At 32.4% G+C, this 26757-nt stretch overlaps 1 protein-coding gene and 1 long non-coding RNA gene across 10 annotated transcripts in view; one reads left to right on the top strand and one right to left on the bottom strand.

Moving 5' to 3' along the window:
- The first annotated feature begins 615 nt into the window (after window positions 1-615).
- The window catches only part of LOC143048726 (SH3 domain-containing kinase-binding protein 1-like), a 39397-nt gene continuing 13255 nt past the window's right edge, over window positions 616-26757 (top strand). For 8 of the 9 annotated variants that reach the window (XM_076222582.1, XM_076222585.1, XM_076222584.1 and 5 more), the window contains exons 1-8: window positions 616-695; window positions 7238-7395; window positions 11587-11737; window positions 13457-13566; window positions 14431-14545; window positions 15482-15621; window positions 16519-16579; window positions 26180-26361. In XM_076222582.1, coding sequence (XP_076078697.1) covers window positions 692-695; window positions 7238-7395; window positions 11587-11737; window positions 13457-13566; window positions 14431-14545; window positions 15482-15621; window positions 16519-16579; window positions 26180-26361 — 921 coding nt within the window. In that variant the 5' untranslated portion in view covers window positions 616-691. Of the gene's footprint in view, window positions 696-7237; window positions 7396-11586; window positions 11738-13456; window positions 13567-14430; window positions 14546-15481; window positions 15622-16518; window positions 16580-17269; window positions 22545-26179; window positions 26362-26757 lie in introns of those variants that run through there. The other variant, XM_076222577.1, reaches the window with a different exon arrangement.
- Window positions 8886-11331, bottom strand: LOC143048727 (uncharacterized). Its single transcript, XR_012969922.1, has 2 exons — window positions 10634-11331; window positions 8886-9311 (listed from the first exon to the last, which is right to left on the bottom strand). It is a non-coding gene; the product is annotated as an uncharacterized LOC143048727 (long non-coding RNA).

Below are 26757 nucleotides of genomic sequence, written 5' to 3'. Positions count from 1 at the left end.
TTTGTCCAAACCCCAACCATTCTACATAAAGCTTACAGGAAAATTTTCATTATTATTCCTGATATATGTATAGCACTCTCAGCTAGTGATTATAAGTAATTTTAAACTTTTGACCATTTTAATTCTTGTAAATATATGTATATGCAGTTGGTTTTTTTTTTTTTAACATTTTCCTACACCCTAGCACATATAAATTATTATATATTTTTAAAAAACTTTATGATGACAATCCTATGAATTAATTATGATATCTATTATTTAGTGATCATTATAACCAAATTCAGTCATCTGTATATATAATTTAATTAATTGTTTCCCTATGTTTTAAGGTGTAAATAGTTGCTCAAACTATACCCTTTGGGTAGTGCTCCACATTTAATGGAGGAATATACAAGAAACTGAACTGAACTGAAGAAGAAGATAGGTCATTCATTCTTCAATATTAATTTAAAGTCTATATTTACTGAAATTCAATTAATTTATTCGTTGTATTGAAATGGGTACATTTTCTGAGGCAAAAACGTCACACCCTTAACCATTTGAAATATTTCATTTTGACTCTTAAATTTGGCGCGAAGTAAACTTCCCGGTTAACTTCTTAGATCACATGACCAGTAGCCATTTTGGAAATACGGGAAGTACGAGTAATGCAACTTGTTTTGCCGTGAATCACCGTTATACAGAGGAAAAAATGGGTACAAAGTGCAAATTTATATGTTTACAATGCATCTTTTATCAACTGTTTATATGTATTATATATTTCACACATTTGATTATCAAAATATTCTTGTGTATATGTTTGTCAACAAAGTTGACAGTCTGATTCACTGTTCTGACATGCATTTTCTGTCGCTCCATAAAACGATAAAAATTACAAGAAATGTCTTAACAGCCTCGTGAAACAATTCCGTCATTCATATATCACATGGTTTTTGCACATTACCACATGTAGTTGGTATTTGGCCCCCCTTTCTATGTGAACCTAAGGATCTCCTGTAGTTGGTGATCGCAATACTGGTATACCAGTATTGTCCATACTGGTATAAAAATTTTGTACCAGTATTGTATTCCAGTATTGTACCAGTATTGTGCTTTTTTTAAATAAACAATATAGGTAATTAATCTTTATAAAGGTGTCACATATATGCATAATGAAATTAACATATGACCTGACAATTTTATTAGGAATGATTGTGTTTAACTGATGATGCCATAGATGGTACACTGTGATTGGCATCAAATAAAGTTTTAAATCTTCTGATGTTTTTTTCTTAACCTTTCTGTCTCAGCATTTTAACAAACTCTGTACTTTCTTCTATGTTTTCTTTCAGCTCTCTCTTTCCAAGATTCATGTAGTATATTTTAGTGAATTTTATATTGACATTAATGCTGTTATAGCTTCTGTATCATCAGCATTGGTATTTCTGGTATCGGGATCGTTCGCCCTGATTACATGTTCGCCCTAGGTTCGTTCGCACTGAGTTTGTTCGCCCTGGTAATCCGTTCGCCCTGAGTTCGTTCGCCCTATTCTCATAAATGATATGTATATGTTATATGTAATATGTTACATTAATAAAAGAAATGTATATTTATATATATTAAAATTTATGTTTATCTATTAAAGCTGAATACAGAATATTAATTAAATAAAATTCGTGGCTGCATTGTTACACTTTATTTTATAATTACTTTTAATTACTGTTGATTGAATTTTGATTGCTGATTAGGTATAATTTGAAATCTTTGATATCACTGATTGTTATATGAATTGTCTTTGATGGATTAATAATGAAAATAACATTTTTCTCAAATAAAATAGTCAGCTTGGATGGGTAAAAACAGAAGGAAAGAAGCAGAGGTCGTCGACTACAGTGTCCATGCCAAAGACCTAGAACGTGACATCCATAGGAAGTACACCATCCTAGAAGAGAAGATCCAGACAGCATGGGACCAATACATGGGCAACGTCATCACAACAACACACTTTCTGAAAGTTATTGCCAAACTGTACAAGCCGTCCGACAACCCACTAGACAATGTCAGCTAGCTGTAGACATAATACATCGTAAATATTCGACGAAATTGTAGACTGACTTCAACATATTCAATTAAATACACACAACACAACACTATAAAAAAAAATAAAAATCGTAAATATTCGGCGAAATTGTAGACTGACTTCAACATATTCAATTAAATACACACAACACAACACTATAATAAAAAATATAAATCAGGGCAAACATACCCAGTGCGAACAGGTATCAGGGCGAACGGTCTCAGGGCGAAACGGAACTAGGGCGAACAGTAACTAGGGCGAACAAAAATCAGGGCGGACGGACCCGGATTCGGTATTTCTTCTTCAGATGTGATTTCTGCAACCCCTCCCCCTTCCTATATTGGTATTCAGGTATTCAGTCTCTGTGGACTTTCTCTAACGCTTACTAGATTACAAGCTATTTCAGATAGCATTTGTATAGCTCTCTAACTGTCAGAATGCTGGTCTAGTATTTGTACCAGTAGATATACATGTATTTGCTACTAATTGTATTGTCCATGGTACTGAATCAACTGCTTCAACCCTTAACATTTATGTAGACAAACTAGTTAATTTGATTATAACAAGGTTCCCCTATAAAGCAACTTTTTATAGTTAATTAATTATGTTGATATCTTTTGTTGTGAAAGATTAATAAGAAAATAAAGACAAACAAATGCATATGATCTTAGTACACAAAAAATGTATACATGTATTAAAATATCTGTCAAAATATGTGATGGCATACATATAAATGCTGAATTTACAGTGTTAGAGTCTAATAATTTGCTTGAATTTATTAAATTATTGCTCAGATAATAATAAGCTTTTATTTTATTTTATCTATATTAATAAAATAAAATATAGAAATAAGATAAAATTATTAGCAATTGTTTAAATAATAATGATGATATGAGTTAATTTCAATAATCCTTTGTTTATTTGTGCAAGTATAGTAATGACTTTTAACTGGTTGCTAATTGATTTCACAATTATCCTCTATAATCTTTTTGAGTTCCATTTAATCTCCCTTTGATCTTCAATATAGTCTAGTCAACAATACAACTACAATACTGGTATATCAGTAATGTACCAGTATTGCTGGGTTTTTTTTATAAAAAGTAACAATACTGGTACAAAATTTTTATACCAGTATTGTGGACAATACTGGTATATACCAGTATTGCGATCACCAACTACTGGAGATCCGAACCGGATATTTTTTTAATGAAATTTCCTCATAAATTCTTCTTCTTCCAAGTATTATACTTTTTTGAGTAAGGAACCGTAATCATACTGAATGTTTATGGTCCAGCACATTGCTGGGCAAGGCAGCAAGTCCTCTCAAAGTTATATACATTTAATACACTCGCAATGTACAATTAAAATTTAATATGTACACCTCTATGCTGTTCACTTCCTTCCAGACCCTGCTTTCAGAGCAGCTCTAAAGCCCTCTATCAAGTCGGCTGATGTTGTTTTGGCTGGCAGTTGATTCCAGTCCCTGATGGTCTTTGTGAAGAATGACTGTCCATAGGTTACAGATTTTGATCTTTCTTGGTAAAAGTGGCCTATACCGCTGGCTCTTGCTGTCATTGGGTATTAGATATTGTTGTCTATCTATATCAATAAGCTTAAGCCCATGCTGGATTTTAAATAGCATACAAAGTCTGTTGGTTTTTGGAAAATGACGCAGTCATTGTTCCATAACTGCCGACCTGAACTTCATTTCATTTCTCTGCCTACCGCGCTTGGTTTCGTATTTACTATTTTCCATACAAACTGGAATCTGCTTGTGTTATCATTATGCATCATTGTGTAGTATTAAATCAGCCAGGACCCAGTTTACACTGGTTTCTACTTGAATTCCACTACACTTGAACAAAGTGTTGTAGTTTGACGGAAACCAGTTTTAGAATTTGTAAACTACAAAACGTAATCGGTTATTGTTCATTCCGTTTTGGTGTTTCATACCGACTTATATGGTTTGAATAAGCTTAAGACCCTTCAAACATTAATGTGATAGGTATATTAAATCTGTTTTACAAAAGGATTGAACTGTTTTACTTTCAAAGTCGTACTATAGGGATATCTGTCATATACGGATTTCCACTCTCACCGGTTAATTTCTTCTTTTACACATGCTTTGGAAACTTCCTGCTTAAACATCGCAAGTTTTAAAATTGTTTTTGAGTGAATTAAACTTATATTAACAATCATGAAGCGTTCCAGAATCATTTTAAAGCAGTTTCTTCTTCTCTTTGATGATGGAAAATAGATTTTCTCAAGAAAAAACCCGAAAACGATCGCAGAGGAATTGAAACGTACAAGTCAAGTCGGCACCTGGTTAAATTGGCATCTAGTCAAATCGGCACCTATTCGACGTCAATGCGGCATCCAATAATATTTGTTATAATATTTTCTATTCAATTAATTAATTACTGTTACCAAGTACATAGTGAATATGTTGTTGTGTATTTTGGTAAACAACGAAACGAAAGTGAATATAATAATGTTGTGTATAAAGGTAAACAACGAAGCCCTTACCAAAGCTGTTGTTTTAACAATTAGACAATTTGTGTAATTGTAAAAACAAGTCCATTATTAAAATAAAATGGAAAACTATGAGTCCCTTTCAATAAATCAAACTTTCATGCAAAATAATTAGCAAATTTAAGGTGGTTTTTTTTTCAGTAAAGTTTATACAGCATTAAACCAACAATCCTGTAAAATGCTCAACTGGTTAAAATAATGCAGAAAAATACCCATTATCTCATGTATTAGTCAAAATAATTATGACGTCTGGCAAGGCTATTTAATAATTTTCTGGGACGCCTTCCTACGACGTTCGTAGGAAGGCGTCCCAGAAAAAAAATTAACATAGCCTTGCGGTCATAGGAAAGTGTTCCAGAATAAAATTAAAAAAGCCTTGCCAGACGTAATAATTATTTGGACTACTCATATATATATATCATTAAAACTACACCAAAAAGTCATTTAGTTGAGAAAAATAAATATACAAAATGTACATGAACACCCAAAAATGTGAAAGTTTAACTCTTTTTGCTTAAATACTGAAAAAAATTCTGGCAAGCCCTTTCTTATTTTTACCCTATTGCTTAAAATACTGTTGAAAATATATATTTAACATGGGTGACGAATTGACTATATCAGGTGTCGATTTTAACCAGGTGATGATTTGTCCAGGTGCCAATTTAACTAGGTGCCGGTTTGACTAGAATTCTTTGACAAATGTTTGAAATTATCTGAGTTTCATTAGACCTTTGATAGCAGTAACAAAAATATTATTTACTTAATATTTTGTGGGAGAAGGGGGTTCAGACTGTGTGGTATCAGGTCTGTTTGTGCCCAATACATTTTCGCACCCTACACGTTCGCACATTCACACTCTACTCATTCGTGCCCAATTTTAATTCAAATTCAAGTTGAATAATTGGAAAATCATGGTTGTTGTTTTAAATTGCTTTGGTGTAAATACTGAATGTATTTATAGCTTGGTATGAGTAAAACATTGAAGATTTTAAAGGAAAAAACACAAAAGATAATTGTTTTTAACAGCTTGGTCCCATTGATCTGAAACAACGAAACAATAAAACATAGAAACCAAAATATAGCAATCCACTAATATAACCAAAACATGATAACATTTATTCAACACACAGAAACAAACATAGTCAGAATCTCACTTCATTTTGAAACAAGTCAATGAAACAAGTTATAGCAATACACTAACCAAAACATGATTAAGAGTTATTCAACACAAAATAAAACGTTAACAAAATACCACTTTATTTAGAAAGGATTATTATTATTTTTAGCAATACTCTATCCAAAACATGATTAAGATTTATTCAACACAAAAAAAAAATTGCTGTCTTACTTTATTTTGAGACAATGACAACAATTATACTTATAAGAAAACACTTGCGTACAGAGTTATTAAACACACAACCAATTAAGATTGGGTGCGAACATGTAGGGTGTGAAAGTGAAAGGGGGTGAAAATGAGTGGGTGCAAACGTGAATGGAAGCGAACGGACCCGTATTCAGACTATCATGTACCAGTGAGAAATATACAAGCCTTTCTATGGTATTTATTTGTACAATTCAGCTAGTCTTGACCTATTCATTTGTCTTAAAAAAACAGCCAGTTGTCACCTTCACTTTACACACACACACATATACGAATATCAATTATATGCTCACGATACATGTTGCATTGTTAAACTAATTAAGGTACGTGAAAATCAAGACGCATAAAAACTATCACAATATTAGAGACAGTGGCATCATTTTTCTTCAGAGCTTTCAGCTCTTTGATTCTATGTTCTTCCAGGCTTTCCCACTAATTGTGTTACACAGCCAGGTGTTTGGTCTTGAGTAGTTCTTATGAACAAATCTTGCTGCTTTTTTTTTTTAGCTTATTTGCTTTATTTTGATATTTATTTTAATAATATTAATTTGGATAATTTATGAGGGTAGTAATACACCTTATCACTATTCCCAGCTGACCCAGGGACCAAGTCGCTTGAACTTTTGATGTCATACAATGCACTGTTTTTATGTTATTTATATGTTTTTATGTTCCGTCAGTTGCTTATTTGCACTTATATCGAATCTAAATAAAGTATTCTTATTCTTATACAACAATCACTTTTCCATTGTGGTGTCAGATATTTTGTTTTATGACTTCAAAATTTTACAGGAACCTGTGTGATATCCAGTACTGTAATGGCAGACAAATAGCGATAAGGTGTATAGGGTACCTTCATGATGAATAAATGAATTCTTGCATTTTATAGCCATAAAAGAAACTTCTGATGGAAATTCCAATGACAGATGTCTATGAATTTAATTATTTTAAGTCACAGATGTGAGTTCTCAAAATTTAATCATTTGAAAATTTATAATTCAGAAATAAGAAAAAAAAAGTTCTATGGTCGGTTCGGGTAACTGGAACCACACATATATTTTTATTTGGCCTTATGAAAAATGTATACTTTGTGTAGTTTTCATAGTCATGATAGTGGTAAAATATGGCTTGTATTTGCTTTCCAACTACAATGTACATAATTGCTGATCTAATGGTCCTGCACATTTCTAAAAGCCTTATGATATATTTGTAGTTTTACAATTGACTGTATTGTTGAGAGTAATTATCTCGTTGTTGTTTTACAGTGGAATGCATAGTGGAGTTTGACTATGAAGCAGAGCAACCAGATGAACTAAGCATTAAAGTTGGTCAAATTTTAAAAAATGTATTAACAGAAGACGGAGGATGGTGGGAAGGGGAGCTAGATGGAAAGAAAGGGATGTTCCCAGATAATTTTGTGAAGGTAATGTTTCAAATGTATGACAGAAAGGTTGAGATCAACATTGCTTCCTTGGAGTTTCTGTATCATTTTTTTATTCTTCATATTCAGTTACCTCTGACACATATAAAAAAAATGAGCTGAAATATGTTGTTCTCAAACATTGATGATTTAATAATAGGAGATTAGGGGGAGACAACAATTAAAACTTAATATTTATTAAAGTTCTATTAGTGAGCATATTTACCACCCAACTTTGCCATGATAAAATGTATAGTTTAAGGTTTCAGACTTTTGATTTTATTCATTTGGTGTATGTTCTAAACTTTTATCATTGGGTTTATGTTATAGTAGATGTTAAACATTCTTAGATTTATCTTTAAGATCCTATTTTTAACCAGGTTTTTGTGTGAAAAATGTCGGTTATTGATTTGGGGATGTACGGTGGGCGGGCGGCAACCAAATGTTGTCCGTGCATTAAGTCATGAACCGTTTAACCAAAGCTTTTAAAATTTTAATATGTTGTTACTGAAAATAAAATGGAGGTCAATTTCAATAATGACCATTTTGACTTTAACGGTTCTGGAGTTATGGTTCTTGAAAGATTGAAAAATGGCGTTTCCAGTCCTGTCTGTGCATTAACTCATGAACTGTTCAACCAAAGCATTTAAAATTTTAATATGTTGTTACTGACAACAAAATGGAGGTCAAGTATAATAATGACGATTTTGACTTGAACAGTTTTGGAGTTATGGTTCTTGAAAGATTGAAAAATTGTGTAACCAGTCATTTTGTTGCATTTACTCATGAACCATTCAACCACAGCTTTTCAAATTTTAATATGTTATTACTGATGACAAAATGGAGGTCAAGTTTGATATTGATGATTTTCACTTTAAGGCCACAATTAAAAGAATGTATGTTTCCCCAAACCCCTACCCACATTTTTGTAGGTGGGTAGGTAGGTAGGGTTTTTTTTTTTTTTTATATCTTGATATTTTTTTTAATATCCAACAGAGCAAAACAAATCGATTATGTGTATGTCTGGCATATTTAGCCATCTGTAGCAACTTAAATGTACGTGTTAAATTGTCTAAATGTTTGTAGCTCTCTGTGTCAGGTGTCAACTTGACATTAATTTTATTTGATTTTATTTGGATTTGTATCTCAGAATTGTTCATGACTGGGATTTTTTTCCCTCTTTGACAGTGACTACTAAGTAGCAAACTGTTTTATATATATATATGCATGTACTGTAGTTGTTCAACCTGAAGAATGTTCCATCAAACAATTTACCCTCTGACAGCTCAGGACTCAGATTTTGCTTCTGACATTGAGGAAATCACCAATATTAATAAAATTATTAGAATGAACTTTATTTGAGCTAAAAGATAACAAACTAAACTAATATGCATATAGTCTCAATAGATACAAAGTGATTTTTAAGTCCTGAGAAATGAGGGAGTAGATTCTTTGCTGGAATAGCCTTGACACTTATTTATCAATACATCAGACAGATTTTAATGCTTTAATGAATTTTGAATTAAACAAATGACTAGATTGAAAACAAATTAATAGAAATAAAACAAATGTCGGACAGAACTTCAAACAATGAATCAATAAAACAGCAGAAAAACTGTTGCGGTTCTGGGTGTCAGAGTCTCTTCATTAAGTACTTTTGAAAATACAAATATGAATGTCAACATTTCACTTTTTGGGATTTCTTTTGGGGATATCTTTCTTTCTTTGGATACACTCTCCACAAACAGGTAATACGACTTTAAATTTTTTTAGCAGTTCTTGATCCTTGTTCGTTTCAGGTGAAGCACAATGAGCACATAGATCCACCCTACCAATATTGGAGGCATAAAAGGCAAATTCAATGTGACTAGAGCATGACAATTGAAGTCTTACAAATACTTTCCCATGTAGAACATCACCTGCAAAAAATCAAATTTCAAAATTTAAAATAATCCTATATACATGTACCATTAAAGTGTTCATTTGAATGATTTGAAATCTTTATCATACATGACATACGTATTCTGTTTTCAAATTAAAATTTCTTTGAAAAATATATTTACAACTGTAGTACCAGTATTGAACCAATGCTTAAATGTCAGATGCAAATCTTTGACTTGAATAACTGAAATGTCTAAAGTCGAATTATTTCCCGTCGGCAATGATATGAGAGCAATTATTTTCCTACATGAACAACTCCATATTATTAAGGTGTCATTCCTTTAGGCAAAGTTTCATCATAATTTAATGTCAAACAAGGATCTGATCTAGGCATATGCTCAAATTGTACAAGGATACATTCATTATATAAATAAATAAAACAAATATACATGTACCATGGCCTTTATAAACAGTTGACCTCTGTCAGATATTAAAGTTCTTTAAAAAGGTGTATGGTCCTGGCAATGTTGAACTTGATTAAAATATTCACTGTACGGTTGCAACAATGAGCAAAGCCGATCAATAGTCAGCTATGTAGTCTATTTTTAGTAACAGTGACCAGGATTTTAACTAATCGAAAATCCAAACATTAATTAATAGTTCCTTTTAAGATGCCATAAAGTCATTCATACCATATCTATTCGAGTCGTCTCAAGGCAATTCACAAATTATTATCCGTAGTCATTGGACCTTAAAATCAAACCAGAATCATTCTCAACTCCTTTATCAGAAGCATACAGGATTCAACATCATGTTCATCACTACCATGAACCACATACTCATTTTATACAGCCAAGTAGACTGGAACAAGCAAAGTAAAATATCTTGCTCAAGGTAACAACACAATATTGATGGTGACCAGAGTCGAACACATAACCCTTCAGTAACTAGCTGCGGAACCGTAGCTCTTTAGGTCCTTATGTTATTTTTTTAATTTTTAGCGGAGTCTGCAAAAAGTAAAAAAATACCACAAGGACCTAAAGAGCTACGGTTCCGCAGCTATTCAGTAACAAGCCCTTCCTCTTACCACTGCCAGGTTATCATTCACGTGTCAAAGATGCAAACAAAAAAATAATTGGATATATGGTTTTATCTGTATGGTATATTAGTTTTTTTGAACAAATTTGCTGTAACCAAAAAAAATTTTAGCAGGGGTTCCCCCCATTTTAAAGCTTTTTACCCCCAACCCTTAACCCAGGACTGTCAGATGCAACAAAAAAGAGGAGATGGGAGAAGGTTTCCCTTATCCTAAAGAAACCAATCCCCTCTTTGAGAAATGATTATGTTTCAATTTACCTACCTGTGAAATTTGCTGCTTTTATATCCTTATGTTTGGGATCCTTTTTAGAATTACAGGAATTTATCATGACAGTGAAGGCCGACTGTGTTGTAGAAGTGGTTTTCCTACTGTCTGGGTTGGTCAAACCAACATCTTTGTCTCTGTTTATAGTAAAGGTTACATATTTCAATGTTCTGTCAAATTCCTTTACGATTCTGATGAGTTCTTCCATATCTGGCTTAAAAGTTGCCGTTCCCGTTAATTTATCGGATACACATGTAGTAATAGTGTCAGTTTTGTGGAACGGGAAGTTTTCTCCTTCCAAAACGTCATGCAGCACGTCGTTCCATGTTTCTTGATCCTCATACTCGTACAGGTGATTTTTGCACAAGTTTTTTATTTCATTACCACATTTTGCAATTTCTGAAGAACACAAGGTAAACGTTCCGCCACCCTTAACTCTTTTGTCCCCTCGTGTAGACGACATTTCATAGCAGACCACCTAAATATTCGTATCGTTTCTTGACTTTTAATAGAATCCGATGAAAAATTAGAAACTTCCGGTCACCATAAAACGATCATCGGCACCGGAAACAACCCCGAAAAATTTCCGGAAATAAAAAAAAAATGTTGCAAAAAAACGGAATAAAAACTTTTGAGTCGGCGGGATTTCTCTGAGTCGGTCGGGCGAGGGGAAACAAACCATATTTTTATTTTGGCCTAACCGTGCATCATTTATGGGTTCTTTTAATATTGAAAAATGCCAGGACACGGATAAATATTCATAAATCCTGTTTGCTGTCCCTCTGACAGCCTCTTGTTTATGTTTAAGATTCTTGGTTTATGTTTTAGATTATTGGTTTTATGTTTTAGGTTCTTGGTTTATGTTTTAGATTCTTGGTTTATGTTTTAGATTCTTGGTTTATGTTTTAGATTCTTGGTTAATGTTTTAGATTCTTGGTTTTATGTTTTAGATAATTGAGAAGAAAGATAAAGCTGTTGAGAAACGTGAGAAACATGAAGACCCTAAAAGAGATATAAAGACCCAGCAGAGAACATCTGTCAGAGATTTAGCCAGCAAGATCAAAGATGGTATACCTGTTGGTGCCTCACAGAGGAAAAAGGGTAAATAATTGAGTCATATCTAAGAATTGTTAAAATTACTAGCAAACAAACAACAGCTATTAATAATATGAAATAATAAGTAGAGAAAAAAATCATTCTTTCCATATAGCTCAGTACAAATTCAGCTTATTTTAACAAATGTTTATCTGTATTTTGAAATCAGTTTTACCATACATTTGTACATACATGATGATAGTTTATTTGACCAAATATAGTTGTCAATCCTTCATTTAACTTTGGTGCTCAGGTGCCTGAAATCTATGTCTCCTCAAATTTACTGACTGGGACAAGAATTCAAACCACTTGTTATAACATGTATGTGTGGAGCTAACATGGCACCAACAACATATAGCTGTCCTCGTGTTGAAAGCTATGAAGCTAACAATATGTACAGAACCAGTAACTAAAACATTTACCATTTGTTACTATAAACTTATACCTGATATTATAAATATTAGAAGTATAAAAATAAGTTTTGGGAGAGTAATAAGTTCAACACTGTATTGAATTGACATGAATACAGGAAAGTAGTTAAGGCTTAAGGCTTACAGCTAATTTCCTAAAGCATGTAGAGCAAGACTAAAGTTAGCTTGCTTGCTTTGTTTTTAAAATGTACACTCATTAGGATAATATCCAATTAAATTCAAATATTAATATTTGTATTGACTATTTTACTGAGAGGGTTTTAATAAAACAAGATTACTTCGTTTTATTCTTCGCAATCTGTTTGTATAACCTCTTTAAAATATATTCTTTTATCACATATCATTTTATTTTAATTTTTTTTACGTCATACTTAATTTTGTCATATCTATTTTTAAAATATATGTTTTTTGGTTGGTGTTTTTTTTTTGACTACTTATGTTAATATTTTTTTTATGATGTGTAATATCCGGATAATTTTAAACATTTTTAACATTTTATTATGTTTTTATTTTGTATTTGTTAAATAGATATATATTTGTATATATAGTGTCTCATAAGCCTTTCTAGGCTGGGTATTTGTCTTATTTTATTATTGTGCAATGTATATTATATAAACTGTATAAACAATCTGTAGACAAGTATTTGACACTTTAATAAAATAAATTATTATTATTTTATTATTTATATTATATAAAGATGACCATCATGTCAATCTTATTAACAAAACTTGTATAAACAATTATACAAACAAAGAAGGCAAGCCAACCAAAGTTTTGCATTACATGCATTAGGAAATTAGCTGTAACAAGTAAATATTTCTGGTTTCAGATGACATAAAATTAAGGGTCAGTAACTCTTCACAACTTTTAGTTTTTTGTGAGGCCTTTAGTGAAATTAAATGTTTCATGTTGAAATAATAAGGATTTTCTACCCCAGGAATAGATTACCTGATCATGAGCTGTATAATTCTTAACTTTTGAGTTACAATGCTCTTTTAACTTGTTTGATTTGCGTGTCACTGTTGAGTCTTGACTAGTTGAAATGTTCATTTGCAATGCAAAATTTTATACCTAGTGTTGATCAGTTTGTCTGCACAGATTTTAATTAATATCATTGGTCCTAGCTATTTTAATTTCTTCTCTTGCTGAGAACATGGACTCCTATAATTGTATGTATATATATGCATGCACCTATTGGCGAGTTTTATCAAAGTTGATGACTTTCAGGTTTTATAACTTAATTCTGGGTATCAAATGTAGCACATATAAGAATTTGTACAATGTTTTTATTTAGAATCTCACCAAGCAGTGATCAAAAGAGCCAAAGTTTTATATTCCTACGAGCCTGACAACGAAGATGAATTAAAGCTAGACATAGACGATGTTGTTGAGGTTTTCAAACAGGTTTGTACTTATAAAACAGACCCATTGTTGGTCTTTGGCTGTTGTCTGCTCTCTGTCAAGTTGCTGTCTCTTTGACACAACCCCCATTTCTTTCTCAATTTCATTTGTCAAAATATTATGAATATTCCTGAATTATTTTAGACAGACTTAAAATATGTTTGTGAAAGTAGACAGTTTAAAATACTTGGCCTTTTTGTATGTTTTTCTAAATACTTTTGAAAATATACAGAAAACTGAGATTAGGCTCGAACAAAATTATGTGTTTCAAAATGCTATTCAAAATTTACATACATGTATTTGGCTAATGAATTTGTCACCATTCCTCAATATTAACAAGTATCAACTCTTAATTACTTTCAAACTTTTTTGTATTATGAATCAAAGATGTCAGCCTTACTTAGGTTGGAGAATTTTTCTGATTTACTTGATGGTAAAATGATAATTTTCAGCTACATTTAATCTTTTGGAAAATTGGTTCATCTCTGAGCCATCATACTTTTATATAAAATATTTGTATAAATAACATTAAATTTCTGAAGGAAATTAAAGTGAAGTATGGCGTTTTATGATCTTTGTTAGATAGGTAAATGTGGCAGGTCAAATGAACCTAAAAGGGTCACACATTAGATTCATTAAATTCATTTGTACTAGCCAATTTCTGTTGTTTTTTTTATACTAAAAGTGATTAAAACTTAACTAGTTCAAAGTTTTTCCTGTGCATTTTGTGTAAGACTGACTTGCATGGTCTGTTTATCCAAGAAAAGGTTTCCATGTATAAATGAGAGGAAGAAAAAGTTTGGACAAAGTGAGAAATTGGCTCGCATTTACTCCAACATAACAAGAATCCATTAATTATTTTTTCAGGAAGAAGAGGGCTGGTGGGAAGGATCACTACATGGGAAAGTTGGTGTTTTCCCATCAAACTTTGTACAAGTTATAGAAGAAATAGAACCAACAGCTAAACAAGACCACATTCCAGGTATGTAGCTTTTATAGCAATAAGATAATACCATACACTTATTGTTAGTTCAGGGGTAAAAAAATTACTTAATACAGGGTACACACACTACCAGGAAAAAGGCAACATTTGGTTGTTCTAATTTGTACATTCCTAATCTGTTCTGGAAAATGATATAAAATATGAAAAAAATCTGAAAAGAATTGAGAATCATATTGAATGTTGATATGTACAGTAAACATGTTGCAAAGAAATGATGAAGGCAAAAGCCACAAAGATGCAATCTAAGAGTACTCACAGCAATAAACCAAAGCACATACCACACAGTCAGCTTCAAAAGGCCCTGATATGACAAATGATAAGTGACTGTTTGTCCCTGTAGGAAAAAACATAAACACTAAATACTAGTTAACTAAAATGTTCATCACATAGATTAGGCCATAGTTATATTTTTAGTTTTACGAAATTTTTTGACAAAACCAATGGGTAGGAGGACGAAAAAAAACAAAAAAAAAACTGCTGCTGCTGCTGATTTTTTTTTTAATACCAACCGTCAATATCAAAATATTTTTTTTTTATTTCACCAGGAGATTTTCTACTAGTGTAACAACTATTTTTTTTTTTCTTGACAAGGTTTGAATTGAAAATCAATGTGCAACAACTTACTAAATCACCAAGAGCATAAATTTAGATTCTTTCATGCAGTTATGAACTAAAAATATTTTTTTTTTTGCACGAAAAACATTGGGTCGGAGGAGAAAAAAAAATAAAAATCAACATTTTTAATTTTATTTTTTTTCCTATTTGGCAAAAATTAGGGTAGGAGGGTTCGTAAAACTAAAAATAAAAAAACTATGGCCTTACTGTGATGGAAGAAGATATCGAGTTATTAATTATAGTCAAGCTGTCTGGTCTATATATAATGTCAAGTCTACATGATTTTATTTTAATTTTCAGAGGAAAAGCCAAAAGAACCACCACAAGCAGAACCAAAGACAAAGAAGATCGTAGGTGGCGTTGGTCTGGGAAATATATTTGATGGAGGACCTATCAAACTACGGTCAGCAACAAGATCTAAAGTTCCACCACCAGAACAGGTAAAATTATGTCTCTCCCAAACATCACAGATACTATGCAGAATATTAAAATAAGAAGATGTGGTTTGATTAACTACCAATGAGAACCAATTTACAAAAACATGTGTTTAGAAATGGCTTATTTGTATACAAAAAAGAAATGAGGTGTCTACATCAATGGAAATACTAAAAGCTTCTGACATCTTAAGGTCAACATAATATTGTAAACAACTAACAGTTGCCTAAACAGTATGTCAAGGTCTAACTCAGCTCGTTGAAAATAAAAAAATTAATAGCAACTGTCACAGATTTGCTGTCAGCACCAAATTCCTTTGTATGACATCAAGGTTCTATTACTCAAATCTATTACTATAAACACAAACAATACAGGTAAAAATATGCGGCATTATCATTGATAACATCGGTTAACAAATCACTATAATGTATGTCTGCAACCGGTGCTAAATTTAGTATTTTGACAAATAAATTTTATTTTTGCAATTTTTTTAATTAAGCATGCAGAGGAAGAGAACAAAATTTTACAGATGTGGTTAGATATCCCTCATTTGAATAACAGCTGACAATTACCTCCAAGCAACATTAAACATTAATTCTTAGATATTGAGTTGAAGAATAATAAAAAAAACCATTGCAGTTTTCATTTATTAAGCCTGCCAAGACACTACTTTGGTTGGAAATTATGAAGTTATTATTGTTAAACACAATGTAAATGTTTTTCTGGGATTGCTTGATTGTTGTTTCTTTTAACATCTAGTGGCAAATATTTCATGAAGGACTGGCACAATGTTCTGCTTGGAGGCCAGAAGAATAACTCACTGCTTTTAAACCTTCTTTTTTTGATTTTGATTAAACCTTCAGTAGAAAATAAATCAGTAGAAAATCATGTTTGTATTATAGGAAACAAAGCCAGAAGAACCAAGTCATCATCCAACAAGTGTGCCAAAGAAAGATAAACAAGGTAAGTTCTTATACACACCATTTGTATACTGATCAAGTGGAGGGATGACAAAATACTAATCAAATTAATACTGTAATTAAATTCATAAATTATTGCATTCTGATATCAAATATGTATCTATATTAATTAGCTTTTCCTAAAATTGAAATAATTAAACTCTCATGTTTGTTAATTCGTCAAAAATCACAATAATCAATGCTGCAATAATCTCTACATGCTCTAAATTTACAGTAATCAGAAGTCGGAAATTTGTTCTAAGTAAAAATAAGATACCTTTTAAACAAAAGCTTTTTTAAAATAACAGAATGCAGGCAAATTTCATTTTCAGAATGATCTGGATCTTGTATAGACCTGTATTTGATAACTGTACAAATATTGGACTGGAATTAGTTTGTATTTGAAAGTTATTGTAACGAAGCAACTTTTAATCAAAAGGAATACTTTATAAGTAAAATTATGTTTTTTATTGGAAAATTTGATCTAAGCTGGACCATGAAAGAGTGATACTTTTTCTTTTCATTTTGGAAATTTCATTTCTTATTACTCTCATTTTTATGCCCCTCCTAAAGGTATTATCCTGGTCTGTGCTTCCTTTTCTTTCGTTCGTCTTGAGTTTGAATGCGATATTAGTAACTAGATATATATATCAAGGTGTTTATTATTAACCATAGATGTTATTTACTTTGACAGACAGACCTCCTGCAGAGCAAGCCACACCCCTTTATACAGATCAGAGATCACCTAGTCCTTTCTCTGATATTTCTGGAAGTTTTTTCCATACTGTTTATGACTCTGAAACTGAATTAGATATTTTGCCAGAAACTATAGTATCTATTCAGGACCTGAACATGCTTCAGTATTCTGAAATCTTATCTAAAAAATCTATTGTAAATTCTGATGTAAATGTATGTGTTGTTGATGTACATAATTCATATCTAGGGGAGACAACTTCTCAATTACACCCAGAATTGGAGTCAGTTTTGAAGATTTCCAAACTTCCTGAGTTTCCTGATGAAGAGGAGTATCTGATAGAATATGCTGATATAGAACCTGACAAAGGGAAGAGGAGAAATTATCCTGATGTGGGATCATTTAAACTCACTGATTTCTTGTCCAGGAGTAGTTTGACTAATGCTAACAGTAACAACTCTAAAAGTCTGCATGAAACAACAGTGAAAGATAGAACATCATCCCTGCATAACAATTGGACTGTTCCAAATATTGAACCAATGAAAATGTCCCAAATAGAGGTTACAAAGGTCAAAAAGAAAAAAAGTCTTTTGCCCAAAGTTAGTTTAAATCTTTTTAGCAAGAAAACAAAATCAGCTAAGGATACATCTGTAGCCTTCAGTAATAAGATTTCACCAATACCAAGTACTACCGACACAACAGATAATAAGTTTTCACTAATACCTAGTACTTCTGACATGATGGATATGGAGGACAAAATTAAACTGGAGGAAGAATTGACCACTGGTCATAAGGGGATAGAGGGTTATACTGTGGATGATTTCACTACAAAGGAGACACAGAAATATCACACTAATGACCTTCAATCAAAGTCAACGGAAAACATCTTCAGTAACCTCAGTGTGGAAGATTTAGCAGTAATTGGGGAAATCGACAGAGAAAGAAAATGTTCTCATTTCAGAAAGGTAGCTAGAGTTCACCAGTCTGCTCCTAATATCAAATACCATCATTCCTCACAAACTGACAAGCCTGTAGACAACAAACAAGTCCACGAAGAGAATTACTTAGCTACATTAAATGATTGTGGACATTTATCTCCCTTTATGAAAGTCATTGCCACTAAATATAAACTTTTTGATATAAAAGACCCAAGTCAAAAGCAGAGTTTAGGACACAGATCTGTAACCTTACCTCGAGACTTGAAGTTAAACAATAATTCCATTGACAGTGAGGTTGACACAGTATGTGATGATAATCCTTTTGTTTCCATGCTATCTGGGAAGTTTTCACCTGGGAGAGGAGAGTCTGATCAGTCGTCAAAGAAAAAGAAATCACCACGATCAAAGTCTGTATCAGTGGCAAAGAAACGATCAGCCACTGGTGATAGTCTGGGTAGTCCTTGTAATAAAGTCTTGTTAATGACTGAGAGAGAGTTTATTAATGATTATGTAGATAATGTCCTGGATGATGTTGTGGAGGAATTAAAAGATGAAGGTTTGGGAAAGTCCAAAGATACCAATGATATATTCTGTCACCACAAGGAAGAATTTGACAGGATTCGAGCTCAATTTGAGTCTGGAGTGGTAGAAGAAGCTGTAGGTGGAACTTCACCGATTTCAGTGCCAACCTTAGCAATGCTATGTTTAGATGTGCTGGATGATTGGGAAAAGCGATTCATCAAGCAGTGGAAGAAAAAGTATGACATCTCATCCTACACTCCTCCCAGACAGGAAACAAGCTCATATATTGATCCAGACAAGTACAGTAATTTTTCCTGTCCCTCGACAGCTGCCACCAAAAGCGATGTATATGAACCATACTGTGATAGTAGATTAAGCCTTACTGGGGACAGTCTATCTGAGACTTCATTCAGTAGAGGTATAGATAGTTACTCATTAGATATGTCAGTTAACGAGTCATATAAATGGACAGGACCATGGGTATCTCCAGCTCCAACCAGGAGAGATCTAACAGTATACCCAAAGCAGTTATTATTAAAACAAGGCCAAAATATATCCACAATGTCAAACTGTTCCAACCAGTCAACTCAAACTGCAAGTTTTGATATGTCACTTAGTGATTCTATAAACATCTCTGGCAATCAAAGACTGGTTCAAACAAGAAACGTCAGTACCTCTCCAATCCAAGAACTTCTAATGGCTGATCTAAGTATGGAAGAAAATATAAGTAACAACTCTTCAGATTATTGTGAAGGCTCTCCTCGTGTGTCATCGAAACCAAGATACTCAAGTTCTCCTATTGCCAACATACCAAACTTAGATTTGAGTTCTGAGAAACAGGATAGTGACACTCTTCAAGAGCAAGTACAGTTTAATGGCAGAAAATCAGATACAATTCCCAGAGGAAAGAGTTACTCATCAATACAACATAGTCACAATTCTAGTAGAGTGCAAAGGTCAAGAACTTTGAATTATTTATCAGATTTGGCACAAAGCTTGGCAGAGACCAGGAAAAAAAGATTTGCATTCAAACATTTGTTTCTTGGACATGATCAGAATCCAGTTAAACTATTGTCATTTAAAAAATTGTCAGAATCTGTGACAAGAGCCAGTAAAACTAAGGAACCAGTAAAGATTTGTGATAAATCGTTGGATGGTGTAAACAAAACTTGTGTGGGCGGAAAGAAGACAAATAAGTCATTGGGTACAACGAGGAGTCCAGCTAAGAAGCTTAAACAAATTAGTAACATGAAATCCTGTTTTCCTTTTGAAGATTTCAGCACAAATGATACATATTTCAACAGAATCTTGGATGAGGACAAGGTAGAAAGTAGTTATGGTAGTCCTCCACAAATATTTGATCACTTTGGAAAATTTAAGGTGTCCTATGAAAACCAACAACCACACTTTGATTTTCAGCAAGTTGAATGCAAGGGAAGAAAATTTGAATTCTGTAGCAAGTACGAAAATTTAATCAGTTGTCATGGTGATAAGAATTGTTCTGCCAAAACTGAAAGTTTTTCTAACTTGGAAGAACACATAGATCGACAGAATGAAATCCAACCAAGTCCAAGGTTATACACAACAGATAAACAAACCCCAGAGTTTGTAGAACCTGTACAGTTCTTAGACAATTCTACCGAGTCTGAAGGTCCCTACCTCAGGATTGATAAACAAGGTAATTACGTGTTATATGAATACCCTGAGGATCCTGTTCCCACTGATGACAACTTGAACCATGATTTTATAAAGGACAACAGCCAGGATTTGATAGAGGATGAACTGTCACCTGATTCGCTCAGTTTTATGTCAAGTTTAACACGAGAAATAAAACAACACGATTTCACTGACACTCCCAAAGCTGATGACAATTGTAGCAACTTGAATGCTTTCCTTCAGGAAGCCTTAAAACCTTTGGACGAGTTATTATCTGATGAGTCTAGCATAGAGGATCTGTCGGACTATCATATGTCACCCACCAGATGGCATTGTATACCGTCTGACTTCCCTAGTTTTGTATCGTTCAGAGAGAATGAGGAGTCATTTGAGTCTGATACTAATGATGATTATCCAGAACCAGATGAAGCTTCTATGTTATTTGTTACAGATGAAGCGGATAATTACCCTGAACCTGATTATACTTCCAAGTACCACACTTTGAAAGTTGAAAAATCTGTTTCAAAGGAGAATTCGATACAGGAAGTTTTAGAGGATGATAGAGAAAGTTGTAAAGCGCCGGACAAATCTGAAAATTTAGATGATGAGCAGAAAGACAGACATTGCAAGGAGACGCTAGATGATTGGTTGAATTACAATCAGGTTGTGTCAGAATATATGGCCCCTGATAGAAAGGAGAGATATCCAACCTTTACATTTGTTACACCTCACAAAACACAACAGTCAGAGAAGGGAGATAATCCTGTGAGAATGGTAGAATCTGAGGAAAGATTATGGACAAATGAACAAATGGAAACCCCTTGTTCTACACCAGGACCTCACATTTACTCAACCCCCGGACCATATGTTTATCGCAGCCCAGAACCTAACACATGTGACAACACGTTTGTCTCTGTTTCTGACATGTCGTTCAATGATTCCCGTGGCTGTACTCCGTATTTTACCGATGATCCTGATACTACTTTAGAAGATCCTGTCCTAGCTAACACTAATAACAATGATCTGGTTACAGATGACAACAATAACATATCTATAGAAGGCAGCTTTAACTATGTGGACTTGGATCATGTATTGGTGACCATCACTGAGGAGGATGATACCTTAGAAGTTTAGAAAATCTCTTGACTTGTAAATAACTTTAAACTTTAAACTTTTGCAGGAGGAATATATTTATTTTAAAGAATAAAAGGAACATTTTACATTTACAGAAATGAAAGTTTTACCAAATTTTTACAATTTGCCATAAAAGTACTTGTGTTTTGAGGCATTCTTTTTATGTCAATCCATTATTAATTAGTGTCTAGATTTTAATTTTATTTTTCAGAAAACCTGTAAAATATATATAACACATTGTAATATATATTTCAACACAATAGTTATATATTTTGTATGATAAAGCACGGTTTTGTACAATTAAACAAATAACCAAAAACAAATTGATGTGATATGGATGTTAATGAAGGCGGGTGTTCTAGACTTTTTCTAGTTATTTACGTGCTAGGATAATTTTGAATTTTTGTGATTTTATTTTCTTTAATTTTAACTGCCAGAAAATTAAATATAATACAAGTTAGAACTATAATTACAATCTGATGACTACATTTCAATTGAATTTTTTTGTTTGTTCTTTTTTTCCCTTGTTATATATTAGCTAAGTAAACCCTTGTCCAAACCGTCCAGAGTTGATTTTTTATCTTTCAATATTGTTATACAAGGCTTTTGTAAGAAAAATAGTTGTATTAGTTGTAGTTAAAACCATACTAATTATATCATTAAGACCATACTAATTATATCATTAAGACCATAATAATTATATAATTTAGACCATACTAATTATATCATTAAGACCATACTAATTATATTATTTAGACCATAATAATATTAATAATCTTTGTTATAACGTTAAGAAAAGGATATTTTTACTTGAAAAATAAGGGATTAAATGTGTGCTACCAAATATAAATAGTCTATGAGAAACACCAGATTAATTTGTAATGGCCAAATTATGCTAATTATTGCTTATAAAGTTATCAAATGTATATATTATCATGTGTATTAGTGCTTTGAATTGTAACTTATTGTGTACATAATGTTATTAGTTATTTGAAAATGTTCAATTAAAGTTTGATCATTGACTATTTATTTAATGAAATCATTTCTAGAAATCCCTCCGTTAAGCCTAGTGGACATGTATATAATTGTGTTACTAAATTGGAGGTACATGGATAAAATTTTACCACTTTAAATACTTTATTTGCCCTCAGAAGTTGGTTTAACCCATCACATTAACCTTAAAAAAGTACTTGCTCAAATTTGGATAAAACCTTGTTAAGGGGGCTCGCGGGTCTAAATGAAATTTTTTATTTAATATAGGATTTCTCTATATTTTTCTATAAATGAACTTTATCTTATACTTAATAGAAAAATGAAATAAAAAAATGGGGTTACCGTTCATTTACGCTCACAAAAAGGAGCATACATTTTTGTTAATGTCCTTTTTTTCTGTTGAACTAATAGGAGAAATAGCGGCAATATCGAAATAAAAAAAGAACTAAATTACAGAAATCGCTAAAATTTTACAATTATTTAGTCTATGTACAGCTTATTCGAAAACAACAATAAAAAATATAGGTCACCGATGAGTTAAAAAAGATATTTCAATTTTTATGCCAAAAAATGGCATTTTTGCACCAAAGGGAGATAATTTGAAGCTTTTTCAATGACATCTACATTTTAAAAGTCCGCTGGGGCCAACACGAATTGATTTTTTGGAATGATTTTTGTACCATATGATAAAGTAACAGCTTCTTAAGGTAATCAATAAAATTTGTAATGAAAAATTAATGTTTAATTTTTTTCTGAAAATCTTATACCCGCGAGCCTCCTTAAGCGACATGTTTTAAAGGACTTTAAAATTTGTTCTTTTAAAAACTGATTTAGTGGTCTGATCTTTAAATTTACTGGATGTGGCATTTTACCCCAAGTGGTGATTCACATGGTTCTAGTGGTGCATGCAAAAAGAGGCGCAAAAGACACCAGAGGGACAGTTAAACTCATAGATCAAAATTATCTGACATTATTATAGTACATCGACACAACATTGAAAACTAAAGACTAAGCAACTGGAACCCCACCAAAACCTGGGGATGATCTCAGGTGCTCTGAAAGGGTAAGCAGATCCTGCTTCACATGTGTCACCTGCTGTGTTGCTTATGTTATTACAAACCCGGTAAATAGTTTTAATTTGGTAGGTCATATTCTCAAAAAAAATATACAGTGATATAAAATAGATAACTTTAATCATCAAGATTAAAAGTTTTATCCCTTAAAAAAAATTCAAACCAATGCATTAAAAAGCCTAAAATCTTCCAAGTTATCCATGCTATAGAAAACATTGGTGTTATAAGATGAGGTAATCAGAGATTGAAGCATGTTCAGGTAGAACTAGAATCTGTATAATGTCTATATTGTGGCTTTGCTCTACACTGATTAGGTAAGATATCATGTTCTCATTTGTTCACTTGTTTCAAATTTTTATTTTACAAAATTGATTGTTGGTTTTTTTTTGTAATTTTTACAATTTTTTTACCTGTGTATTTCCTTTATATTATTGTTTTGTTGAAGATTGTGTTTTAATCAGTTTATTTGTATTATTTCTAGCTTTTGGTAATATACCAAAATGGTTTAGATTTAAAATGATATCAAGTGGATGAAGATGCTCTGAATTTCCAAACTTTTCTAATTAATCCAATCATTTGTTTTTCGCTTTTAGGACTTATAAATTATTTTGCATTATTTATATCTGTCAATTATGATAATAGATGGGATGAAATAAAATAGTTCATGGTCATTCAAGAAAAAAAAAATTGAATCTGTTAAAACTATTTAAATATACAAACTTAGAGAGGTTTGAATTTGATCAAGTAATCCTAACCTATGACCTTGCTTGATCTTTGAATTGAATGAAAGAATTTCTTGTGTTTACTTTTGAGATAAGAGTTTAAAAGTGAATTGTATTATAAAAGATACAATAATACTGGCAGTAAATATTATAAATAGATTATTGATCATTGGGTTTAAGACTTGAAACCATCAGTCTGTAATCCTATATAATAGTTAGAAATCTGTGATATTTTGAGAGAAATGAGACCAAAACCAGGTAAGAAATGACAACATTTTTTTATATACATTTCAAAGTAAAAGTATAATTTTCAAACAGCAAAAGATTACTAGAGTATATATGTAAGACTTTTTACAAGTTTGTAGACATATTTAGGGTCTGTGTTCTATAGACCTATTAAATGTTCTTTCTTCGGTTTGTCAGTTTTTATTCCAATATTATATGAATAACACATACTTGAGAGGTTGATAAGGCAGATTATTACCCAAAGGAAAGCATTGTCAACTGACGATAAGCCTTTTATAGAAAATCAAAGGATATGGGGTCTCATCGTCACTCTCATGCCAAAGATATGTTATATTTTATAATTACTTCAATCATATTTTAACTGGAAAAGTGAGCAGTAGATGTCAGATATTTAGGGACTGCATTCAATTTTTTCACTACTGCGTTAAGACTGCACAATTTATGAGATTGCTCACTAATTAGTATCCCAGTTTGTCTCTTTTTGAACACCCAATGGTCTCTAGATGTCTAGTTTTGTGAAGATATGTTGCCAGATTGCTGTATCATTGATGCTCACCCATAAACTCTTTATTCATTACTTGGTAGATAAACATACATCTTTGCTTAAATCAATTTATCAACTTGCTTCATTTTCTAAATATTACTAAAGGGCTTAGGAAGTTCCACCCTTGACCTTGACTTAGTTATAGTCTTTTTCGTAGAAAAAAAATAAACTGTAGACTTATGAATTTCTGCAGAACTAAGGATATAAATGCATGACTTGAATAATTAGAAAGAGGAAAGGATTTTGTACTGCATTTACAAACCAGGAAGTCGGTATTGGTGTCCTTGACCCTCTTATTGTATTATATCATTTTATTATCCTTTCATATAAACATGTCATAATATATCCTCTGTTCTAATTGATAAGGAATTTATTTCTCATGACCTTAAACATTCCATTGCTAACATGGAACGGGGGCCCATTTATTTCCCCCATTACTTCAATGCAATTTTATCCAAATTGATGGGCAGATTTTGTATTCCCTGAATAAGAATTTTGTGGGTACCGGACAGGAATCCTGTAACTGGGATCCTATTCCATGTCTTCTTTAGGTTGAAGGTTACATATATGGCAAATTGTTTCTGGTGTGGGAGGTTAAATCAACAGCTACTGTTAGCTGCCTTACAAATCAGAACCCTAATAATATTAATCCTCTCCATAAGCAACCTTTCCTCCTTGTATGATTCTTGGGAGGGAACAGTACAAGACATGTGAAAACTAAGAATAGCTGGTCATGTTGACATTAATTTACATGTATAATAAGCATAAGTCAGTTCTACTTTGCCTCTTGCATTTTAATACCCTGAAATAACCATTACAAACTATTTCCTTTGATCTGCACTATTGAAATCAATAACCTCTGAAGTTCCCCTCAGACCCTCATTATAATAGTATTTACACCCTAATGAGTAATTCTAGTCAATTACATATGCTGACCTTTATACTATATATTTGTACTACATGTATTTGCCTAATGAGCTATTGATGAATACCAATATAGAACTACATGTACATGTATGTTGGAAGTATTGATCAATACAGTTACACTATGACCTACAGTGTCCCTTATCTTATATTTCCAGAGAAAGCCATAGTACGACATTCTTACGATGCTGATAACGAGGATGAACTGGCGTTAAAGATTGGAGATGTTGTGAACATCATCAGTAAAGAGGAGGAGGATCCAGGCTGGTGGAAAGGGGAGTTAAACGGGAAGATAGGTGTGTTCCCTGACAACTTTGTGGAGTTGATGCACACTGATGAGGTAATTGTTATCTTGTTTCTGTTTCTCTTACTTGAGAGTTTGCTGTAATAACTGGTATGAACTGCTTATTTTACTTGCTGATTAACTGGACCATTCTATTGTTATTTATTGGACTGTTGTCATCAGTATAATCTTACTCATTTCATCTGTAATCATTAGCTAATTGTGTAGGCTAGGACATACCAACAGTAACTCATAGGCTGAATGAGTAGGCTAGGACATACCAACAGTAACTTATAGGCTGAATGAGTAGGCTAGCACATACCAACAGTAACTCATAGGCTGAATGAGTAGGCTAGGACATACCAACAGTAACTCATAGGCTGAATGAGTAGGCTAGCACATACCAACAGTAACTCATAGGCTGAATGAGTAGGCTAGGACATTCACATACAA

The sequence above is a fragment of the Mytilus galloprovincialis genome, chromosome 10 (assembly GCF_965363235.1).
Source record: "Mytilus galloprovincialis chromosome 10, xbMytGall1.hap1.1, whole genome shotgun sequence".
NCBI classification, from domain to species: Eukaryota; Metazoa; Mollusca; class Bivalvia; order Mytilida; family Mytilidae; genus Mytilus; species Mytilus galloprovincialis.
Note: the sequence above shows the minus strand (reverse complement) of the source record. Positions and strands in the feature narration are given on the sequence as shown.